The sequence below is a fragment of the Aythya fuligula genome, chromosome 1 (assembly GCF_009819795.1).
Source record: "Aythya fuligula isolate bAytFul2 chromosome 1, bAytFul2.pri, whole genome shotgun sequence".
In the NCBI taxonomy this organism is placed as follows: Eukaryota; Metazoa; Chordata; class Aves; order Anseriformes; family Anatidae; genus Aythya; species Aythya fuligula.
This window is the reverse complement of record NC_045559.1, coordinates 62,628,660-62,653,021: the sequence shown is the minus strand read 5'-3', so window position 1 is coordinate 62,653,021 and position 24,362 is coordinate 62,628,660. Positions and strand designations below refer to the sequence as shown.

Here is a 24,362-nt window from a genome sequence, read left to right as displayed (position 1 = left end):
AGGTGGCAAAGCCACTGCTTTCTGTTTTAACCCTTGGTTGTAATATGTTGTGGTGCAACATTTGCCCCTGTTTGTAGTCAATTGCTTGTTTGGTGCAACAGTATTGTGATCAAAGTTTTTCAGCATGGTTGTTAAACTGCATGTTTTTAATGTGTTGACAGTTAAAGAAGGAGAACAGAAGATAAACTAAAAATGTGAGTTTCCTGCTTCCTGCAGGGAATCCTTACAGGCTTTGTTCCAACCTGAGCCCCCTTTTTGTCGTCTTACTTAATCGTTCAATCCCTGGTTCACTTCTATTTGTGAAATGTGTTCTGCAGTGGCTTGTTACACTTCAGGCGTGCTGTCTGTCATGTTGAAATAACAGCTCAGTAGTGTAAAGACTTTATTGCTAATTGCTTTTACGTGAAGTCAGAGAAGATGGATAGTCACCAAGCTGCGTAGCAGGAGTAACCAAGAGGACTCAGGCTTTTTGCTTCACTGCACACATGCATTCTGCCTCTGTGTAAAGCTGTCATTTCTGTCCTGAACAAAGTAGTTCAAGTTGGTATTGGAACTTTATTACAGTTTTGGTCGAAGATTTATTGGTTCTGATATGCTGCAAACATCTATAAGGAAATCTGGAGCAATTGTGAGGATACCGTTGTGACCACAAAAGCTGCAGGAAACTGCCAAATTTGGTTTAAATTGTTTCCTATTATTAAATAGTCAGTGAATCCTCAGTGCTCTGTTTGGTGTGAAAGACTGCAGCTTTGTTTCTGAAATTGCTTGGGAGATACAGCCCATTCTATAGTAACACTGAATGAGGGGAATTTTGCCACTTTGAATAGCTGTCTTACAATCAGAAAAAAAATGAATGGACCTGTCCTTATCAGTGGTTACCTCTTATTAGAAGAGGTTGATTTGAATTCTTCCAATATATTTGGTGCAATGTCTCTGAACAGTTTTTGTGCAATTTTAATAAGAAATATATGCAGTTTAGCTGGGTTTCCTCCTGACATACAGCCATTATGCCATGTTTCTTTTCTTCACTCTCTCTAGACCCAGGGTCAGCCATGGAGGTGTTTTAATTGTAAACACAGTAGATAGTTTTAGCTTATTTCCTCCTGAAGGAAGACATAAGTAGTAGCACCTCAGAGCCTTTAATGACCAGCGCTGAGTTTACAGGGTTTTTTTGTTTATTTGTTTTTTACAGTACAGTAATAAATAGAACAGCTGCCAGGTATATGGAAAGGTGCAAACCAAAAGTTAAGACTGTTTCACATCAAAATAAACTGTCTTTTTTTATTTACTTATCTAACCTGTGGTGGGTACCATCTACTAATATTTCTTTTGTCCAGTGATTTCTAATGTGTAAGAGTTGGGTGTTACGTCCTCTTCTCAGAAGACCAGAGAGTCATTCTTTCCCTGGAATGGAAAGCTTTACTCCCAGAAACTGTGATCTTCACTTCCAGAAGATGAAGGTTTTTCTTCTTGATTTAGTACAGAAAAGCCTTCAGTAACTTGAGGTCTGGCAGCACAAATACATTCGTAGCTTTGATACCTGGAAATGTAAAAGTGCGTATTTTTTAGCTGTCATTATAAGGAACTTTGGTTTCTGTACAAAGAATTTATAAATAAATTCAAGAGCCCTTCTAAGAGCTGTAGTGATCTGTCATATGTGCATTCAGAATGGTCATGATAGTATAGGTCCAGGAATATGTGGTAAAAACTAATAGATGTAGGAAGACTTCCATATTTCAGAAGTGATCTTTAGACCTTTAAACAACTGGAGACCTTGTCTCTGTGAACAGTTTCATACCATTATTAGGAAGGATGCGAGTTTTAAAAGCTTTCACTTTATTGATACTCTTTTTTTCTGCTGTAAGCAGCAAAGCAGCAAACTGTTGCTGTAATACAAGTCTTTCAACTTCACATTACACAGTTTTGATGGGATTTGTTTTGTGAAGTGTCAAGTTATTTCTTAAGAATTAGGAAACCAAAACAACTCTTAAGTTTACACCCATTAATAGATTGCAAGTGTCCTTCTAATCAGTTTCCCAAAGGGAAAACAGAGGTGGGGAATGTGAAGAACAGGATGTAGGAAGAAAATTATATGTATGAAAATCTTGCTTCTTAGTTATGTATAGCTCCATAATAGAAGATTTGATCAGACACTGCTTTGCAGTGCTAGTGTTTTAACTCTCCAATTTTTCTTTACTGTGTTGTTTGTGCAGGCTGCTCCTGCAACAGGAGATGCGTCCCAGGAGTCTGGAACAGGCAACTGGAGAGGAATGCTTAAACCCTCAAAAGCGGAAGAGGCATCAGCAGAGGAAAAATCGAAACCAGCTGCAGCCCTTCCTGCTAGTCCTCAAAAAGGACATGCTGTAAACCTACTAGATGTGGTGAGTGTCATGAAAGACAGATGCCTCCTCTTCGTAATTCAGACTCAGGAAAGAAAACACATGAATTCCAGCTCTTGTGACTTGGATAGTAATATATATCTTCATAAATAGTTACTACTATAGGAACAGGGAGCTCTATCCCCTTTCTCCACCCTTCCTGCTACTCAGTCCTTCTTTTCTCCTCCTCTAGTTTCAGCTTATGATTTGGGATATGTGGCTTCCTTTCACAAATTCCTACGCAAGTAAAATCCTGTCTAGATCACTCTTTCTACAGAAGTAAATTTCAGCTCCTGTCTCAACTCAAATGCCTACTCATTTTTGCTAAAGTTGGCATTTTTGATACTAGAGGAATCATTAAAAACAAAAGCCATTTAAAGTAAAAACAGATGAAAATTCTTGTTGCACAGCTTAGTTCCTTTAGTGAGCTTTTACAAAAAAAAAAAGTGGTGGTGCCGTCTGACCTTTCAGTTTCAAAGATTGGGATGTTGATGTCTTTTGATGTTTATTTCTCAATAATAGGTTTATTGCAAGGCAGGTTACATGTATCAAATTATCAGACTAAAAGAGCAGTGGTTCCTTTTGATCTCCCCCAGTTTGATGTTTATACATATATATAAACGAGCAGAATTTGTAACCTGATGTTTTAATTTTTTTTTACGTAGCCTGTACCTGTTGCACGCAAACTTTCTGCCCGTGAGCAACGAGATTGTGAAGTGATTGAACGACTCATTAAATCTTACTTCCTTATTGTTAGAAAGAACATTCAGGACAGGTAAAACCAAACTGCCTATAAATATTTAAGCCATACAAATGTGATATCTCAAGGGTCATGTATATAATTGTGGCTTTTTAAAATCACGTTTTTATTTTTTAAGCAGAGGGAAAATGTGATTATTTTTTTTTTAAAGAGGAAGCAGCAGTAAAACAACCTCTCACAGAGTTAAGAAGGCTGAAGTATTTTCTTTAATGGTTTTAATTCTGTATTATATTGATGTAAATTATTCAATTCCTTACTTAGGAGATAAGAGCTTTTCTGGAAGATGCTGCAATTTAGATGTATGTTTTGCAGCAAATAACTGGAATAAACTCTGGGGGCTATATAACAATGGTAGAACTTTGCTTTGCTATCCTATTATTTCAAATAGGGAGGTTGAATAGGAACTGTGGCCAAGTTTTCTCGTCCATAGCTATGAGGATGGAAATAATATGTTTCTACTGTATGCAACTGTATGCATTAGAACAACCTCGCCTACTTGAGAAGTACTTCTAGGAGATATCTTTCAAAGATTGGACTCATGTCCATCCCACATCGTATTTGCAGAGCTTATTCAGGCTCTTACTTGGATGGTACTTGTCCCCAAGTGGCCTTGAACCTGAGTTTTGGGTTGCTTTAGCTCATAGCCAGGTGACTCCCAAAATATTTTGGGCTTCTTTCTTCAATTCTTCTTTTGGTAGAACTTGCGGTGTATTGGCTTGAAAAGAGGAAATGAATTTAATTACTTCAGTATTAATAGACCTCTACTGTCTCATCATGATTTACCAGAAGTCTTCCCTCAGCTGCCCAGTAAGGACCCTTAAAGCAGCAGAATGCAGTGGGAAAATGCCTAACCAAATCTGGGAGTATGACTCCAAGAACTGAGATGTGGTAATGGATCGAGGTTGATCTTGGATCTGGCTGTTTAGACTTGCATGCTCCCTGCCAAGTTAATGCTTGAATGCTAATTGCAGCACTCTGAAAGTGCATTGTTTGGAGCGAAACTCTTGATATGCCCAGGATAATGATTTAGATTTAGGGCTGTAGGCACATAGGAAGAGTGATGAGGCCACTGTTAAATGAGTTAGTACTGACTGTGTCAACTCCCAAACCACACTAGTAGCAAAATACTGCTTAGTGTTCTGCCAGCAAGGTTGTTTAAACTAATATTTTTTATTTATCAGTTGGGAAGGACCACCAGTATTTTCGTTATTGGTTGCTGCTATTCTGATGAAATAACCTGAGGTGCCGTAATTCAGTTTTTGTTCCTGTGTTTACATCTTCAGATTTTGGTACTCTGTTAGTATAATGATTTGAGTTTGTCAATGCTCAAGTAAATATTTTTGCCCGCTTTTTCAGAAGAGTAAAGCTACACACATCTTAAGTCCCCAAGAAAATCAGGTTCAGCTAGATTGAATACTTTAATATTTTTTTCAGGAATTTTAATGGTGGGGAAATCAGAGTTGAAACCATGGATTCTTTGGGGGTACAATAGCCTGACATAAAACTGAAAAATGTTGCTTTACAGATTCTGTGGTCTTTTTCTGAAAGACTGTTCTTGGTTCTCATTGGTTCCTGCCTGCCTCCACTCCAGTCAAATAGATTTTGCTCACTTAAACTCCATTTGCAGTTGAAAATTGCCCTCATGCTGTCTCATGCTAGAGATGATATGGCCCAGTGTTTGAACAGTGATCCTATTTTCAGTTTATCTGATAAGACTGGATGCTTCAGTCCTTTCCTTGCCTCCTCACTTACACATGAAGATTGATCCTAGGGTGAAATACTTAGCTTTTTTTTTTTTTCCTGCCTAACACAGTAGAGATTTGAGTTCTGGTATCTATTGAAAAAAAGTAATTTATTTTGAATGTATTCTTTACACCATATATATTTTCATGTCCTTTACAGTATTGCCATCCTATTTGAGGAGTCTCTTCAGCTCTTAAAATTGCACATGATACTTCATTTACTTGAGATTGAAAACTTCTTTTTTGTTAGCAGTAGATTCCTGGTAGTCTGAGCCAAGGTTCTGTGTAGCTGCTTGCTCACATTGTGCATTCTTAAATTTAGAGCAGACCTGGTTTTGATTAGCTTTCATGAAGCAACGATTTTTTTTTTGTGCTTGCAGTGTGCCAAAGGCAGTGATGCATTTTCTGGTGAACCACGTGAAAGACACTCTTCAGAGCGAGCTGGTAGGCCAGCTGTATAAATCCTTGCTGTTGGATGACCTTCTGACGGAGTCTGAAGACATGGCACAGCGCAGAAAAGAGGCAGCAGACATGCTAAAGGTATTAAAAAAAAAAATATAAAAAAATCAGGAGCTTATGAGAACAGCTGATGACATTGAAACCATGTAAATGTGAGATTCTTGAAAAATTTGCCTTGCTTTTTAATTATGCTACTTTTTTAAAAGTATGTCAGGGCATTTTTTTTCTCTCTGCTAGAGGAATTAGAAGCAATATATGAGTAGAAATATTACACAGTATTATGTAGACTGAGTACTTGGGAAGAAGGGAGCTAAACTGTGTTTCATGTTTAAAGCAGAAGCTCTCATCTGGTATTCTTTTAACTTACGCGTTTGTTTTTGATCACCTGCTCTTATTTAACTTCCCTCTATTGTGTTCAGTAGTGTGTTTTTTTGGGGGAGGAGCAGGAAAGGATTGATTACAGTGTTTCAAGTACTGTTCCCATCTTCTAATGCTTCACACACAGTGCCTATGGGCCAGTGGTAGGTCTATCTCTAGGTAGGTCCCTGTGATATAAACAGTGGGAACATTGAGACTTGGTTATCATGACCACAGTGTACATCTGTGTGCATTTGGGATGTATCTGTTTTACAGAACTCTTCATTTTTTCACTATGTTTCTTTGGATTGAACTGTATAGAAAACAATGCCTCTCAGATGCCAGTGCAGCTTCAATAAAGAAATAGCAAAATGTACTTCTCTCTTGCATACAGATTGTGCATTTGAGAGATCGCATACTCTGAGATACCACTTGTCCAAGAACCCCTATATTAAGTTTAATCCGTGTTCCTATACGATAAACATATTCGATTGAGGGGAATTGTTTTTCAAACTGTAAACTTCACAGGACCAAACTTAATTTTGCATTTGTCCAGATCAGAGTTAATGTTGTTGCAGATTGTTACCACTCATTTTTTTTAATGAAAGGGACAGGCTTTGATTTAAATTTTAACATCAGACTTTCTAGATTGCCGTTCCTTGCCTGTCTGAGAAATCCCTTCATAAACAGTAAATAACTCTGTCTTTTTTTGCCTTTCCGTGTGCAGGCCCTGCAGCGAGCCAGTCAAATCATTGCAGAGATACGGGAGACACATCTTTGGTGAAGACTGTACCAGCGACACTATTTATATGCATTGGAGGTTACATTGACTTGAAAATTGCTAGGCATGGTATACGGAATAGAATTTTTATTTATGAACTCTTATCTGTGTACTGCAACTGTGTAAATCTGCTCATGTAAAGACAGTTGGTTTGATTTGCAAACAGAAAAATACGCTGTATTTTGCAAAGTAAGTCATATTTAATCCACATAATAAATGGCTCTAAATGTTTCCTTACCAGCTTTCTGGTGCAAATTAAAGCAGACCAAGTCTTACTGTCTCAATGACAGGCTCATTTGAACTTGGGGAAAAAACATTAAAGTTCCAGTGCCTGACTTGCTGAACAGGTTGCCTGTGGTTAAGATGGACAGTGTAGTCTTGTGGCATAGTTTTAAGCTGCTTTTACAGTAGAGGTTTAAATACTGTGAAGAGAAGAGAGCACCATGTATTTTCTTTCATGAATATATTGCATGCACTATGGCAGATGGAGGTGTCAATTTTATAGCACAGTAGAGATGTCTACCGTATCGCTACGTATGTGTGTCCCCATTTTTTTCCCAAATGTTAAAACTGCAGACAAAATTTTGATCTTCATTTAATGGAGTATCATGTTGGATGAATTAGCCTGGAGCTTGTGAACAAGTAACAGCCTACTACTAAAAAGTGGGTGCAAAGTTGTCGATGTGCACTGGAGCTTGTGTATAAATGTTGGGGTTTAAAATCAGGTACAAGACCACCTTCCCCTTCCTCCCCGCCCCGGGACCAAGCCCCTGGACCATCCAATAGTAAATTTGTTCTGGCATAGCTGAAAAAAAATAAAAATGGATTTCAAAACTGTTACGAGATAGTGTTTCTTTCAAAAACAGATTAAGTTGGCCAGAGAGAAGGGGATCCCCACAACTCTTTCCAGACATTAGAAGGTATGACAGCATGAAGGGAAGTCTGTAGGATTGGAATATTTATACTAGAGATTTCACTTGCTTTTGAAGAAATTTTACTGTGCTATAAGTAGCTTTTTTATTTTTTTGAGGACAATCAAATTAGGAAGTAAGTTGAAGTTAAGTTGATGAGTTATTTTCTTCTGATTGTAATTCATACAGATAAATATTGTTCTCACTAACCTTTAAAGAGTAAGCATTTTAATTTTTATGAATAAAAATTTATTTAAATTCCAGCCAGCACACTTGCATGTACTTTTCAAACAGATTTACTTTTTTTGTATGAAGTTAAAAAATGTGTACTGTGGTATTGCTGATATTTTATCTTTAACACAACTTGCATGTGAAAAATAAGACACTGCTGTTAACAGCCATGGCTTGCTCTTAGTATATCGGGCTAGTACCCTGAGGTTTTTATTCCCATCTTCAGTTCCTTTTCCCATTGCACCAGTTAACAGAAGTGGAATTCCTTTTCTAAATGCTAAACATTGAAAATTCAAAACCAGTTAAGACCTCCATTTCCAGCAAGGTCTGTTTTAAAGATTTATTTTTCACATGGTAGTCTTCAGTTTGGTATCAATATAAACCCAAGGAGTTAAGTCTTACACGCACTTTTTTGTATAGTTATTTTATGCATTACTGAAATTCATGCAGGACATGGAAATATATTCTGTATTTTTAAGCAGCCTAAAAAGTCATGATGTATGCATTAGATGTAATAAATACAAAGGAAGTAATTCTAACTTCTCACTTTTTATCCAGAGATGGTACTTCTCAGATTTAAGAAATGTGACTGTAGTGAAGTGCAAGCCACTTTTCAAATCAATTTTGGTGAATAGCGAGAGTATTTTGTCAAAAGCATTGCATTTCTAGTTTAAATTCACCCGACATCTCTTTCCCTTGCACTTTTGACATTTAAGCAATATGTTTTCAGCAAAGTAGAACTGTCCTTAAGTGAACTGCTACTAAGCTTGAACTCCCAAATGTCAGTCAACAGTCTGTTGGAAGGAGACGTTCTTACTTGCAAAGTTTTGAAATACTACAATAAAGCAAATGAGTTCCGTTTATTTACAACATTCTTGCAAGTGATAACTGGCTCTGTAATGTCATGTGAGATTTGTTTTTTGAAATGCTTGTTTGTTTTGCAAATTTTCAAGTGAGTTGAGTGCCAAAAAATGAAGATGATTTGTCACGCTTAATGCAAATATTTAAAAATCCATGCTGTAACAGTCCTGTTATTAAATAAACAGATGATATACAAAAATATATTATCCCAGAAATAAGTTTTGAACTGACTTTTAGGTCAGGTGGCAGGACTATATGCTCTTACAAGTTTATAGAATAACTATACTTGTATAGCCTTACATATGTTTGCATTTGTCCTGCAATTTAGTATTTTCAGTTCTTGTAGTAGTTGCAGAAGTTACAGTGTAGACAGGCTGCTGATGGCAGTTGTTTTTTAAACGTGTCAAAGTGCTACTGTTGTTGCTACCCTTAGTAGAAGTAACAGAAGAATTGGTAAAATGTCTAGTAGAGTAGCAACTGAAAAATTCTCACTAGATCAGACTGATTGCTTACAGATGTCTTCTAGTCAACCTTATATAATTTAAACCCAAAATATTTTTGTCATCAATGAACAACTTTCAAGCTAACACAAAAGACAACTTACTATCCAGTGAAACAGTCATGGGGGAGAATAACCTCTGAAGCTAAGTTTAGACTACTAAATGTTTGATGTTGATACCTGACGTATGTGTGGTACTACTGTAAATAAAACACAGTATCTGTGTGTGATCAGTTTGTCAATAAATTACTTGTTTTTTTTTTCGTAGTCAAATTTCACTTAGTGTGTAAGGGGAGTGTCTGTGTGCTTCAAATTGTATTCTGAAGTAGAACTTGCCTTTGAGTCCTGCTTTAAGGAGGGATGATGGCTTTGAGAGATGCCAGATTAGATATATTGCAAACTTATGTCCCTGCTTTATGGAATGACAGCAGGGGAAACAATTTGCCAATATGCTGTGCCCCTGTTCCTAACTTGCATTGAATTATCTTGAGTAATATTTGTTTGTTTGTTTTTTTCACTGTTAAATCTGTTAGCCTGAGAGCAGAGCAGACTGCTAACTGGTGTTTTCTGTAGATAGTGAAGTTCCCAAATATATCTATTTTTTTGTTTGTTTTTTTAAACTTGTGTGCTTTGAGGTGAGTTAGATAACTTTTCCTTTGAAGTCTGAAAGATGAACAGTAGATCAAACTGAACATTGGTTTATGCCCAAACAGCCACCCCCTTTAAATTAGTGGTGTTTCTATGTTTAGATAGCTCCTTTTTAGTGTATTTGCTGCATGTCCTTTCACCTTTTACCTCTTCACTGTGACAGCTTTACTAAGTTAAGCCCCTCTTGAAAGCAGTCCCATTATTGCTACCTGCCACAACTGTTAATATTCAAGTCTAAGAAAGAATACTAGTTTTTCCAATCACCCTTGATTCTTGACCTACCCATTCTAATATTCAGATGCAACACCCTGTACAGGCTGTCCATGAGAAGTAGTGGTTGCATCCAGTTGTGGCTTCAGAAAGTCAGGAAAAGGTTCAGATTGGTAGCAGTTGGTCAGAAAGAAACACAGAATAAATTGCTTGGAGTTGATGGATCTCATTAAAAACCTTGTACACAAAGAATTTAATTCTTTTTCAATTGTGTATTTGTAAAAACAAATAAAATCCTTTTAATATGTGATCAAAGTGGGTGCTAATGCTTTTAAAAAAAAAAACAAACTTGAAATCAGAGGATACTTGTGGATCAACACCATGTGAAAATGAAAGGGAAAAAGGCAGGTGAGGTCAGATACAACAAGTATGACTTACTCTACTCCTAGAAGCGTATTTCCTGCAAACAGAAAGTAGCTGTCAAATCTAATCTGTTGTATTTCTCTGGAGGTTAACAAGGGTGTTACTGCTGTATTTTATTCTCAGGCGCGCGTTTTTGTATTGCTGTAATGCTTCTGCCATTTGGGGAAAAAGGTAAACTAACAAAAATGAATTGGATGATCTTTTAGGGCATTTTAGCTCTGATCATTACTGTAGCATAAGGCAAAATGACAAGCAAAACAAACTCGTCTTGAGAGCTGCCAAGGTATGTGGAGACTTTTTTAAAGATAGGAATAAATAACTACTTTTTTTGTCTTTATATAGCTATAGTATATATTGCTATATAATTACACATGATGTATAATTATTCTAATATTTTGTTATATAAAGAAATATAGTAAATTCCTAATGTATAGGATAGATATCTCATTATCAGGCAGGTAAGCAGGATCTAGAGACTTATCTAGCTTATCTGGCACTATTAACTCCATGTACTGAACTGAAGTACTACCCTATTACAGTTTAATCTGAAAAAAAAAAAAACAACCACAAGCAGCAAACCATTGTAACTTATTGAAATCTCAATTGATAATGCAGACAAAACCACTGTCAAATTGATCAGAGTAAAAATGAAAAATAATGGATAGAACATCTGGATTCTTGAGAATGAAGAATTAGAATTCTCTTCAAAATTCTTTTAACATTATTTCCCTATTCTGGTATGTTAGGTAGTTTAAACCAGCTGCAATGCTATAACCTATTTCAACAACATAAGAGCTGATGCTGCAGTACCACATTCAGGTAGCTGAGACTAAGGCCTCTCCTGCTGTGGCTGTGAAACTGTATTGTCATAGAGTTTTACAGACTAGGAAATCACTGTTTCACCTAAGAGTAAGGATTACTCTAGTCCTTGCAAACAGCACTGCAATTGATGCCCTAAATGAGCAGCTTATAAGACTGAGGCTTTCACACCTATTTGTACTACGGTAAGGAATGTCCCTTTAAAAAGGGACAAACTCAAGCCAGCCTGCTACAACACTATGATCTAGCAGCTCAGTTAACTAGTTCAAAGTTATTCAAATATGGCTATGTACTGTAGATATTTTTGGTAACCACGTGTGGTTTTATTTTGTTGTTGATCTGGTTGCATCACCTGTATTCCCTAAATGATCCTGTCCCCATCATGGGAAAGTCTGAATTTAGTAAGGCACTGTATTGATTTCAGGTGTGTAGTGACTAGTAATGAAGGGGTGTTTGAGTTGTGTTTTTTTTCAGAGCAATGAAATAAAGCAACACTGCCTTTAAATGTAGATGGTGGTGTTCCACCAACTCTCTGAAGTACGTTCTCACTTTCATGCTGTCCTTAAAAGGCAATGAGGATGCTATGATCCCAAATGTTGGCTAGGCCGTAAGTAGTAGGGTCACTTTTTTGTTCTTTAATCAAGACGTACTGTGTTTGCATGTTTCTGTCTGAAGGGACTGATTTGTCTCTCATTTCAAGAACTGAATATTCTTCTTTACCACATGAAGGCTGGAAAGCTTGTATGCAGTATGCCCCAAACAACCAATAAGAAGCTTACATATCAGGACTTAACCATTCCACTTATTTATTATGAATTTTCTGCAACTTGTTTTAAACCAAACCTGTCCAGAAAAACAAACAAACAAACAAACAAAAAACAACAATTGGTTGTAGGTTGTTTGTTCTTACCCACTTATCCAGGTTTTCTATGTTAGGATGAAGTCAGAAGTTGCCAGCAGCATACATCCTCTGTTAGAAGAATGCTTTTGCTCATCTTGCTGTGAATTAGGCTGTAGAGTTTCTGGTCACTGTTCCCCTTCCCTCCTGCAAGGCAGTTGGTTGTTAAAGTAGGGCAAGATCCTACTATCCATCTCTGGACTCTGGAATTAATCTTTGTCTTCTTGTTCATATTTTCTCATGAATGGTACTTTGAGTAAGGCAGAACATCTAAAAATCTCCTTGTTAGAATAACATCTATGCAAAATAAAAAAAAATTAAGAGTTGCATATGACAACATTCCAGTTCTGTATTTTAGTTGCACCTGTTCTCCATGGCAATTCCAACTGTTCCTTTTGCATGTTTTAGATAGTTCTATATCTTATTTTGTAGCGGAAAGAGCCATGTCACACAAGTCTAGCTACTCTTCACAGGTTAGCAGCTGATACTGATAGCCACTGCATTAACTACAGAAGTTGTGCATTAGGGAAAAAAGGAAAAGCCCAGCTGTAATAAATACTAATATTTAACTTCAGTGGAGTCCAAAGATCCAAATGTAGGTACAACTGCCATAATGAAGTGTGTGCAGTTTTTCAGGCTATTTGCGATTTGTGGTCTACACAAAGCGTGGCTTATCTGAAGTAATCAGATGTTACCAGATTTTTCCTATCTGCTATACAATTTCTATAACTTTCTGATTCAGTAATTCACTGTCAGAAACAAAAACATGAAATCATACACGTTTAGAATCTCAGCTTCCTTTATTTGAACCTTGTTGGTGTATGTTGGTATCAGGCAGTTTGTGAGCTGCATAGTAATGCATAATATAGAAACATCTTCAAGTCCATCTTCAACAGAGTATGCTCTGAGAAAATTCAGAAAAAAATAAGCAGTAGAGAAACACCGTTGTCACAACTGCAGCCATTTTATAATGTAGTAATTTTTCTTTCCAACCCTAAGCAATGATACTCCATTCTTGAGAATATGCTGTCCAAGAATAAGAACAGTCTCAGGATTGGTTACTCTAATCCCATTTACTGACACTCCACCATCTGTAATTTTCTGGTACCTTAAAAAAAAAAAAAAAAAAACACAAAACAAAACAAAACAAAAAAACAGCTTGTAATTGCAAGAGAAAGCTATTGATTACTGCTAAGTATTGAAAGATTAGTTAAGAGCTATTTCATAAGTTTTTATTTGTATGTTTATATCAGAATAAATTTTAAATCTTAAGCAGGTTAAATTTATTTCAGGTCAAGAGTAACTGACATCAACCTTAGCCTCCAGAATTCCAACCCCTTCTGAGAGGGATAAGGAAACTTGCACTGTTGCTAGCTAGCTCTCTTCACCAGCTGTAGATTTTTTTTTTTAAGCACAGTACATGACACTGCATTATCCATACACTTTCTCCTCAACGTGTAGTAAGGTCTCCTGTCCCACTCTTATTTAGAAGTGGTATGTAGATAGCTAACATGTTACTACCCGAGTTGGTTGTTCTGACCTTTCATTTAACATCTGCAAAAGCACACTACTTCAAAACACTTTAGTGAGGTATTACTGAAGAGTGCAGGTGATAACATACCCACTAGGTCCATCCTGAATGGCATTTGCTTTGCGACACAGGTCGAGCACACTCATTCCTGGTTCAAGTACCAATTCAGCTGAAGGAGCTTGTTTAAAAAGTTCCTGTAACTCTTGGTCAGACATAGCTTCCAATGCTTCCACGCTGCTGTAATAAAGGGCTCTAGTGCACCTGTGAGAACAAAGATCATTCAAAATAGAACTCATCTCATCTTTGCACAAAGTACAGTTAAATTAAGCATATTCCCCTCCCCAACATCATCTGAGGGTCCACAGAAGTACGTAAGAGTACTTCCCTTGCTGCTCTGATTTTTTTTTTGAACCCACTCTCCTGCAATTTTGTATCATTATTGTACCTTCAAGTCTACAGCATTACATTTTTCTCTTAATAGCTGAGCAACAATTCACTTCATGAAAATAGTTCCTGAAAAGCCTTGGATAATTACCATTGAATAAATCTGAAAGAAAACTGCTCGACAAATCAAACTTCACCTCTTAGCAGACTCCAGCCCCTCTGTACCATGAACGAGCTTTGTTACTTCTGCAGCAAGCCGTTTCTGAGGGCCCCATTTTTCAGGTTCTTTAGCGTGCATTTCCATGATGTGGGCAATCTCCTCAAAAGGAAGGAAGGTGAAGAGTTTCAGGTATCTATGAGCAGGCAAAAAGTTACTTTGTCTACATAAGCATCACTGTGGATTTCCTGTCTTTGTCATTCAAACTTCATTAGCAGCACTAATATGATTCTCTCTTTAAGAAATCCATATTACAGATATTCTGTCCCTTCAGATAACTCATTGTTTTTGCCCACACACTTCCAGCTTACAAAAGATAACTCATTTTATTTAATGTTTTGCTAGTCAGAAATAACATGCAAAACACTTTTATGAAGCTTGTTTCACAATCAAGAATTTGCTTTTCTAGTGGAATAAGTACTTTAAAGCATTTATTGCAATCACATACAGTTCTACTATATATTTTTAGTAGTTACATGATATGCTAATGCAAAATACCACATGCTATGCTAGTCATGGGGCAGAAGCATACTGTGTACTGATGAATGAGTATCTCAACAGGAAGATTATTTAGGATAATCAATGATTTAAAGGTGCGTATCCCAGGCATACCATTTACAACAAGGCCTGTTCTAATGTGCTCTCAAGTACTGTGAAATGCAGTGTACTAATAAAAGTACCCTTACTATTACAAAGTCTGAAAGCAGGAAACATTTTAAGTACCCACGTACTCCTCTTTGCAGTCTGAAAAGTGCAGTGGATGCAGAGCATCTATTTGAAATCAAGGAATGAACCCCTGAAAGTGGTAACTGCAGGTCATGGCACAAAAGTGAAGGCATATCTGAGGTTTATGAAGACTCATATTTGACATTGATATTAGTATTTAAAGAAAAATAGATCTGAAAACTAACATGATGCCTTGAGCAAAGCTATCAGCCTTCTCAGTGGCATTCTAGCGTGGAACTCGGCCATCCATGAAGCCTGACAGACAGTATTTCTCATGTTTTTGCTAAGCTTTCACATTTTCCTAGTGTGATTTTAATATTTTTACACTGTTCAGTAAGAATATGAGTTGTGCGGTTGACTTGGATCCAGACTCAGCAAAATGAACACAAGACCGTGCTTTGGATTTGGAACTGCTTTACCCTGAGTAACAATTATTTAGAATTTTGTCTTTGTGTGTGCTACAATTTTAAGTAGCTACAGTAGGGCATCCTTCAATCCACTTGCCATTATAGCTGTAAGCTGAACTCCTTGCTTCCATGTCCCAATATGGAAGATGAACAGCTCATTTCAGTAACTCCCTCAAACATTAAGCAGAGTCAAAATTATGCCAGTTGTTCCTATCTCCAATTCTGAAAAAAAATCCAGTAAAGCTTCTTTCCATGCAAGATATATAAGTAGAACATCAAACAGGCTTAAGGTTTCAACATGTTAGTACTTTTGGTCATTTACCTAACAAGCACTTCTCCCATTATCTAGACTTTTAAGATTAATACTTAGTTGCATGAGTTATTATCTATTTATATCAATGTACTGTATGTTTGTCCAAAGGTGAGCCAAATCACGAGATGTTTTTACTGTTACAGTATTAAACTATACCTGAGGGTGCTGATGACTGCTAGGTTTGAGGAGGTGCAAGCAATTAGTAATTTGACCAGGTATGTGAATTTTGTTGTTTTTGTTTTGCTTCTCAGCCTTAGTTTTTACTTTTGATAATGGCTAAAATTGAATCCTGAAAACCTCTACCTTGTAAATACATTTATACACCTACAATGAGCTTAAAACAATACCCTTTTCTCCCCTTTTAACTTGTGGTAATGCTACTGAAGTGTAACTTTCCTAGGTGTGTTTTTATCTAGACCAATGGTCTCAAAGTGCGACTATACAAGATGATCCACTGAGGTGTAAAAAGAAAATACTGTATGTTCAACAGTGCATGTGTGTATTTATGTGTATATATATATATAAAACCTACAAATCCACATATATGCATGTACTGGGAGTGCATGCTCAAATTTATTTATTACTGATGGGGTGCCAGTCCAAAACATTTGGAGGCCACTGATCTAGACAGTTAATACAATCACAAAAACAAATGTCTCAGCTTTTTCCTTGCAAGACACTATTTTAATTTTCTTAGGGATAAGCAATTATTAATTGTGTTGCAATTCTAAATGTTGAACTTCACGTGTAAGTCGTTAAGCAGCATGCAATATGTAGTGTTACATGTTATTATCTATCAACCTGCAGTTGGTTATTACAGGAGAGATTTCACTTGATGACATGATGTTACAGAACTGAAATTAACATATATCAGATAAACTTAATTCACTCTACTGGCAGAATGACGTGTTATACTTTCCTTGCTTGCTCTGTACATAGTAATTTATGATGCATATAGCATGGAGACAGGTTCCACTAACCTCTGTACTTAGGAGTTAATCATGCCTGTTTAACTAACGTATGGTTACAATTAACACGTATGTCTACAAGGAGCTATGAGAAATTATACTAATTACGTGACCTCACACACATCCCCAGAGAACAGTTAGGATCTGGCAAAAACCAAGATGAAGCTGCAGTACTTACTTTTCAACTATGTCATCTTGTTGTCTGACAAAGAACTGATATAGCTCAAAGGGAGAAGTCTTGTCTCTGTTGAGCCAAACTGCATTGCCAGCAGTCTTTCCCAGTTTATCTCCAGTGGTACTGGTAATAAGGGGTACAGTAATACCAAACACATCTGTTCCTGTCATCCTGAGAAGATTAAGGAAGAATGTAAGTCACATTTTGGTAAAGTTAAAGAACACTCAGACATTCTGTAAGATGCTATCCTTTCTGTAAAGCAGTTAAGTTTTTAAGCCCCAGTTATTTTTTCCTAAGTGCGCTTCATAAAAGTGTTCTCACTTCTTTTGCGTGTCCTCACCCCCTACCATTTAAGTTCTTTGTGTGTAATGAAGTACTTTAAATAAACAGCTTTGTGAGCAGCAGCACTGTCACATTCATCTTTTGCCTTCTGCTCTAGGTACTAAATGATGCTGCTCACGAGGCGGGGACACCTGTTGTGCTTGCTTTCTGTGTTGACACTGCAACAGCACACACTGATGTGCCTGCGAGCTCCATAGCACTCGCACCAGACTTTGCAGACGAGCAGAGCTTCCCCACACCGCCCTGTCAGGGTGGGAGCTGGGCTCCCCTTAACTCCCTCCTTCCCTCCCCGGCCCCCCCCGTACTTGGTGACGAGCTCGTAGCCGGACATGATGTTGCCCATCTGGTCGGCGCCCCCCAGCTGGACGCGGCACCCTTTGCGGCGGTGGAGGTGCAGGAAATCGTAGGCCTGCAGCGCCGGGTAGACGAACTCGGCCAGGCTCATGCCCTCGGCGCTGCGCAGCCGCTCGCGGCAGCCCTGCCGGCTCAGCAGCGTGCCCATCCGCAGCCGCCCGCCGGCGCCGCACAGGAAGCCGAGCAGCGGCTGGCGCCCGAGCCAGCGGGCGTTATCCAGCACCTCGGCCCGCCCCAGGCCGGGCCCGCCGGGGCCGGGCGCCCAGAGGAGCCGCCGGTGGTTCTCGAAGAGGCGCCACAGGCACAGCCGCAGGGCGCGCGCGTGGGCGCGCACCCGCGCGGCCGCCAGGGGCTCGCGGGCGCGCAGCCGGCCGCTGGGGTCGCCCAGGCGGGCGGTGGCGCCGCCCACCACGGCCACCACGTTGTGTCCCGCCCGCTGGAAGTGCAGCAGCGCCGCCACGGCCGGCAGGTGCCCGACGTGCAGCGAGTCGGCCGTCGGGTCGAAGCCGCAGTAGGCCGTGACGGGCGGGCGGCCCGGCTCCAGCAGCGCCGCCAGCTGCTCCTCCGCGCCCTGCCCCGGGAACACCTCCTGGAACAGGCCGCGCTCGCACTGCGCCGCCAGCAGCCCCGCCGAGCTCCGCGACCGCGGCGCCCGCTCGTGGAGAGGCCGCGGCGCCGGCAGCGGGGCCGGGAGCAGAGCCCGGCGCAGGCCGCCCCGCAGCCCCGCCGCCCCGCCACAGCGCCGCCCCAGCGCGGGCGCCGCCATCTTGTGCGGGGCACGATGGGGGAGCGGGGCGGGGCGGGGCGGGGCGGGACGGGGCCGGGAGTTGCTAGGGGCGGGCTCGGCCTCAGCCGCGGCGGAGGCCGCCTGAGGGCGCTGCGGGGCCCCAGTAGGGAATTCGGTTACAAAGTGCAGCCTTCGCCCTGATTTTTCTTTTCTTTTCTTTTCTTTTCTTTTCTTTTCTTTTCTTTTCTTTTCTTTTCTTTTCTTTTCTTTTCTTTTCTTTTCTTTTCTTTTCTTTTCTTTTCTTTTCTTTTCTTTTCTTTTCTTTTCTTTTTTCAATAAATGGTGCAATAAAACTACATTACGCGAAGATGTTGTGTGTTCTGTTACCGATTAATACATTATTTTAAAAGTCCACGGTAAAAGTGGTGCAGGGCTATCTCCTGCGTGCCTTTGTCTTTCACGTTATTAAAGAAAACACACATAAAAAGAATATTGTGTTGGCTCATTCTTCACTTTTTCCCAATCCGACATCCCAAAACGCCGGGTCTTCATATTACTTTCATTCTCAAACACTCCACTGGAAATCGGGTCTTTGAGTAGTTACTTAGGCAGAACCAATACTGGGCTGTTAAATTAAAATTAGTAAGATTACAAAGTTAGAATTTTAAAACTTAAGAATTCTAGAGTTCGTGAACTTTCCAAATTTAGACCTGCTTAAAGCACTGCCTTTGTTATGATTAATCATAAATTGGGTTCATTTTCGTTGCGTTTTACTTGCTGTTGACTTCCTTGTTCTTTCCAGTTGTATTGTTGAATTAAATCGCTTCTGCTGGCAGGGTGGCATGAAGAGACTAGGTCACTCGTCATGTGCCACCTCAAGGAACTTCTAGACCAGCAAAATTAGGTTCTTTTTTTCTTCTACTACTTCCCAGAACTGTCCACTCCTGCTTTTGATTGACTTTCTGCTACATGTCAGCAAAACAATGTGTCTACTTCAATGTAACAGGGGTTGTAAAGGACACAAAAAGCTTGGGAAATCCCATGTGGTTGGTATGGTTTGATGCTTTCATGAAGCCCTGTAGTAGGAGGAAATCAATAGTAGTTAACAGCAAGACTGAGGATGGAAAATTATACCAACTCTTTTAAGGATTTGATGAGAAATTGCATAGCTTTTATAAAAAACCCTTCCAATCTTGGACAGTCTCACTCTGTGTATTGACCATACAGATAAGTATTGGCAGACTATGCATTTCAGGTGTAAAATAGGAGGAGGTATTTAGATTAATACCACAGGAGCTAACATAGACTGGGGAAGATTTTTTTTTTGTGTTTTTTTTTTTTTTTTTTTAGAGGTCTGAACTGTGTTAAATAATAATACTGATAAAACCCCTATTTTTTAATTCTTCCTTTTAAGTCAGGGAGGGCATTTTTATGTGTGTAGCAGTGATAGGCCAACTTCTCATTGGCCTGGCCACCTCTAGTCCACCAAACTGACCTCCACATGGCACACAAATAATGACAGCATGCTTCCAGGATAGTACTGAGTGGAAAACCAAGTGTTTATGACTCTGTGATTCACAGGTGACAAAGAAGGAAATTTTAAGTGTTTGTGTTGTCGTTCAAAAGTCATTATCATTGAAGACTTTTTGCTAACAGACCTGTGGGTAAGTGAAATGTGGAATTATTCTGTTCTATTACATTGGGGAACAACATGATGGAAAGGAGATGGGAAAGGAGATAGGAACAACATGGTGGAAAGGAGAGCAGGTTTTGGTTTTGCAGGTTTTACTGCAAAACAGCAACAACAAAAAGTGAATTAAGCATCAGTGATGAAATGTTTACAGATGAGAAATATTTAATGGTTGTGCTAATGGTATTTTGTAAGAAAAGGATCTGTGAAGGACTTTAGGTCATTAGATTGGTACTTGTGTACTGAAAAGGGACAGTACAAACTGTTTCCTTTTTTTTTTTTTTTTTTCTGAAGTGTTATTGTGGTGGCTGTTGAAAATAAAAGGGTGGTTGACAGTACAAGGCACTAGATGTTCCTTTGTATTTTCTTTGTATTTATGTTAGGTAAAGGATGTTTATTTCTGAAATGTGAATAAAAAGAACTAACTTATATGTTCATGTGTATACACACACAAATATTCTCTTTACTACAGTGTTCTCTTTGCTACAGTTACAATAGTAAATTAGAAAATATTTTATTTTATTTTATTTTATTTTATTTTATTTTATTTTATTTTATTTTATTTTATTTTATTTTATTTTATTTTATTATTTATTATCACAGAAGAGACCTTCTGGAGCCTAGGACATGGAGGATGGTTTGTATCTCTTTGCTCCAGTTAATCATCTCAATATAGTCAACTGAAACTCACACATCCTTGGCTTCAGGAAATAATACAAAAACAAGACATCACAACAAGAGTTTGATCATTTCTTTGTAGATTCACTGAGCAGTAGGAGGTTAACTACAGCCCCAAAAACAAGACATTACACCAGAAGTTTGATCATTTCTTTGTAGATACAGTGAGCAGCAGGAGGTAAATCACAGCCCTGACCTTTTCTTTGAGTGTTACTTTTTGTGGGGTTTATTAGATTTGTTGTTTGTATGGTGGTATTGCTTTATGGCTGTTAACAAGCTCAGTGCTGCATAGCAGGAACTGGTGTGTGCTCCTTAGGCCACACCAGCACCAACTTTTCTTTGTCTCACTTCATGGTATTTAATGACAGTTAATCTGTATGTGCATTATATAAACAAATATCTATGTATTATATATTTCTATATTTTCTTTTGCGCAGATACTCAGATGTATTGCCAGAACTGCAGTAATCAACAGTGTCTTTTCTGTAGCATTAATCTATTTGAATTTACCTGCCACTTGTGACTTGTTTGTATGGACCTGCTCAGGTTGTCATTGCCCATGCACATGCTTAGAAAAGAAGATTTGAATATGTTCCTAGCTTGTCTTATAGAGGAGTCACCAGAGTGTCATGCCCCATCTGACTAGGAAGGTTGCCAGGACAGGAAATATTTTTGCTCTTTATATTATTGACAGTTATCCTTAAAAATCTCTAATGACATCCATCCAACCTCTATTGCATGAGAGCATACTTCTGTTGCCAAGTGAATCTGATGAGTTAGGCAGTCCATTCTACCTACTGGATTCCAAAGTATTAATATATATATATATATATATATATTTTTTTTCCCATCACTTTATCACATCAATGCAGCATACCAATGTGCCCTAATTGTTAATGAGCCACATAGTAGAATGGAAGGAGTTTTCCAGCAAACAGTGGCATTACATTATGTTTGCTTTCCCTACTTGAAAGATGAGGATAAAATGATGTTAAATTGTCTACATATAGAAATCTTGTGAAGACTGTTTTCCTGTGACTTAAACCACCAAATCATTCTATGACACAAGGAGTGGTTGGTCTCTCTTTGTCTTTTTCTGGGGATAGTCAACAGAAACAGTTTCTCCTACTTTACATGATCCTGGTGATGCACTTAGTTTGAACCATTTAGCCAGATTTATCATCACTCTTTGGAACAGAACAGAGCAGGTGAAACACATGGGTGAAACAATATTTATATATCCTGACTGGGAAAAAAATGACATTTTTGTCTGTAGCTAGAATGTTAATAGATGGCATGGGCAGTGGTAATGTTTCCTCCTTGGAGCTGTTACTCATCTGGGGAGCATGATTTGTTATGTGGGTGTCTCTGAAGACATTTTTCAACTTTGTACATGTACAGCATGAGAATAGAGCATATTGCAGGCAGCAGCAAGCCCAACGTGCTGCTTTGCCAATCACAACCTCTTGTGTGCAAGACTTTTACAGTGTTGTGGATCTTCTTTGGATATGTCACAGCAGAATGCCAAGCTGTGAACTCATTCATAAGGAAGGGTTTAGGGATGACATCTGGTGTTCGAGAGAAAACAAACCTTTGTCTGGGCTAAGCACAGCCATGGCAGCTTGTGAAGCAGAGCTCCCGAGTCCTTTCTGCACAGAACAAGAGTGACAGGCTTTGAAGTTTGGGCTTGAAGCTTGCCATGGGTGCTTTAATTGCTTAGCTTTCAGATGCTCTAAGGACTGTTGTGCTTTTTTGATATAACTGAAACTCATCTTTTGTCTTTCATTAATTTTATTATTTTCACAGGTAAAATACAACTCAATTTAATTTTAGCTGTGAATGCATAAACATTAAATGTTTTATCTTAAACACCACCCAGTGTTTGGCTTTTGTTGAAAGCTCTTTATACCCTAGGTTACCTGAGAATGGTGTGTAAAACTATAGATTAAATACTTCACGGTGGTCCACTGTTATCTAAGAACTGAATAATCTGATTGTATATTGAAGTTGGCCCTGCTTTGTGCAGGGAGTTGGATTACATAACTTCCTGATTACCATTTCAGATCAAAATTACTCTGTGATTCTAATTAGGTACCATGTGGTACATCTACCAGCCTTGTAAGGGAACTATATCCAGTGACAGCATAATTTACTTTTTGCACTATTGTAGCAGCAGTGGCCATTTGAATACTGGGCATTATGTGAGTGCACTGAGATAGGAAAAAAAATCTCATGTACCTTTTCATGGTGTACCACCATACTGCAACTGTCAAATTATTTGTTCTAAGAACCATTAATGTAAAAGAATTAGACAGAGCTTAAGGTGATCTCTCTTGACTGTATTAGGGCATCCCAGTAATGTAACAAGGGACAATAGAAAGTGTTCAGGACTGAGTCCTATTAGAAGACAAGCTGAGCCTAAATAGAAATGTGGATACAGTTAGAGATGATCGAGGTGCTGTGCCTTTTTATTACAAAATCATCAGGCTTTGTATGTGATCTTCTTTCTATAAACCACAATGTCACATATCTCAGCCTTGTTAGAATTTTTTTTTTTTTTTTTTTTTTTTTCCCCAGGCATTTTGTGAGCATTTGCACAAAAAATGCAGAACTGATAGTAAAGGCTTAGTCTTTCTTGTGATAAGTAGGATAGCTGTGAAAAGATAATTGCTTTCATGGCAAAATAATTGGGCAAATAACATAAACTAGTATAAGAACTACCAAGAGATAATAGTGAGAATGAGGATGTTATTTTTTTCCTCTTGATTTGTTCAAGCAGGAATCCTTTATCCTGGCTGCCTGATTCTCAATTCTGCATGATGCTGACACTGAAGGAAAGGAGGAAACCAAAATGGTGTATGAAACCTGAAGCTCCCTCTGCTTGCCTATTCATGTGTATAATCACCTTGGTGGTTTGAATGAAATGACTTGAAGAGTCCAGAACTGCTGTGTGAAATTAAAGTAAATATAAAAGACTAGCATGAAAGGCTTCTGTAGAGGCTGGTTTGTGCTCACATGGTACACTAGCCAAAAACTATGTCACTGGCATTCATATACATTCCTCCACCTATGTTTTCTTCCTCATTCTTTACTGGGCCCATGAAAACTTTGCCTTTCCCTGCTCTCAAGCAGAGATAGACGTAATCAAACAGACACAACAGTATTGTGGGATCTAATTCTCAAAAGAAGGTAACATTTCCCATAAACCACAATCATCTCTGTCTCAATTGAATTTTGCATCACCTTGAGGCCTTGAAAACTATTGCAAGAATTTCGAGAAAGGTGACTTAACTGAAATAATTTTGAAGCTCTGTTACTGGTGGCAACATTCTCTTTTTAGGATATGTCTCTTTTGTGTCCCACTGACAAGAATGCCAAGCTAAGTGAGGACTACACAACCAACACACCACAACAGTGATGGTAACTTATGTTTTCACTTAGCACTTAAGTTTTCACTTAATATTTAATTGATATTTTTCTTGTGGAGAAGAGTCTCGTTCCATTGCAAAGTAACATTGTTAAATATAACTATATTTAAAGTTCTGCCTTGATTTATGCCAGCGTTTATTAGCTTGTTATGCAGCACGACGAATTCCTCATCACCTCTCCTCCCCACACCAAAGTGAAGTTATACGTGCGTTAGCCACGAGGTGGCAATCTAAGAGCTTAATATACCAAATTTTGCTCCCATTCATCGCTTACACGCAGGTTAGGCTTTGCAGTATTAGCTAAGTAAATATATTCGCAGCGTTACTGCAGGATATAACTCCTTGTTTGCCAGTATGCGATATTTGCTCCACATCTGCATAACTGGCTTCAAGCAGAAGCTACGGAAGACTAAGATGATTTTCTGGATTCATAATTCATGCTTTT

General features: G+C 38.6%; 2 protein-coding genes across 5 annotated transcripts in view; one reads left to right on the top strand and one right to left on the bottom strand.

Annotated features, from left to right (window-relative positions):
* The window catches only part of DNM1L (dynamin 1 like), a 38,206-nt gene extending 28,960 nt beyond the window's left edge, over positions 1–9,246 (top strand). For all 4 annotated transcript variants that reach the window (XM_032192929.1, XM_032192911.1, XM_032192921.1 and 1 more), the window contains 4 exons: positions 2,214–2,381; positions 3,044–3,153; positions 5,261–5,420; positions 6,424–9,246. In XM_032192929.1, coding sequence (XP_032048820.1) covers positions 2,214–2,381; positions 3,044–3,153; positions 5,261–5,420; positions 6,424–6,480 — 495 coding nt within the window. In that variant the 3' untranslated portion in view covers positions 6,481–9,246. The remainder of the gene's footprint in view (positions 1–2,213; positions 2,382–3,043; positions 3,154–5,260; positions 5,421–6,423) is intronic.
* Positions 9,247–12,754: 3,508 nt separating this feature from the next.
* YARS2 (tyrosyl-tRNA synthetase 2) lies at positions 12,755–19,751 on the bottom strand. Its single transcript, XM_032183477.1, has 6 exons — positions 19,617–19,751; positions 17,346–18,271; positions 16,702–16,869; positions 14,090–14,245; positions 13,599–13,769; positions 12,755–13,085 (listed from the first exon to the last, which is right to left on the bottom strand). Exons 1-6 carry the CDS (start codon positions 19,749–19,751, stop codon positions 12,926–12,928), a joined length of 1,716 nt encoding a protein of 571 aa, XP_032039368.1. The 3' UTR covers positions 12,755–12,925.
* Between the last annotated feature and the right edge of the window lie 4,611 nt (positions 19,752–24,362).

Coding starts and splice junctions, on each gene's coding strand:
- YARS2 (XM_032183477.1), bottom strand. CDS start 19,751: ATGACTTTTGAACGACAACACAAACACTTAAAATTTCCTTCTTTGTCA. Junction 16,870..17,345: donor GGCTACGAGCTCGTCACCAA/GTACGGGGGGGG, acceptor TAATCTTCTCAG/GATGACAGGAACAGATGTGT. Junction 13,770..14,089: donor GGGCTGGAGTCTGCTAAGAG/GTGAAGTTTGAT, acceptor TTGTTCTCACAG/GTGCACTAGAGCCCTTTATT.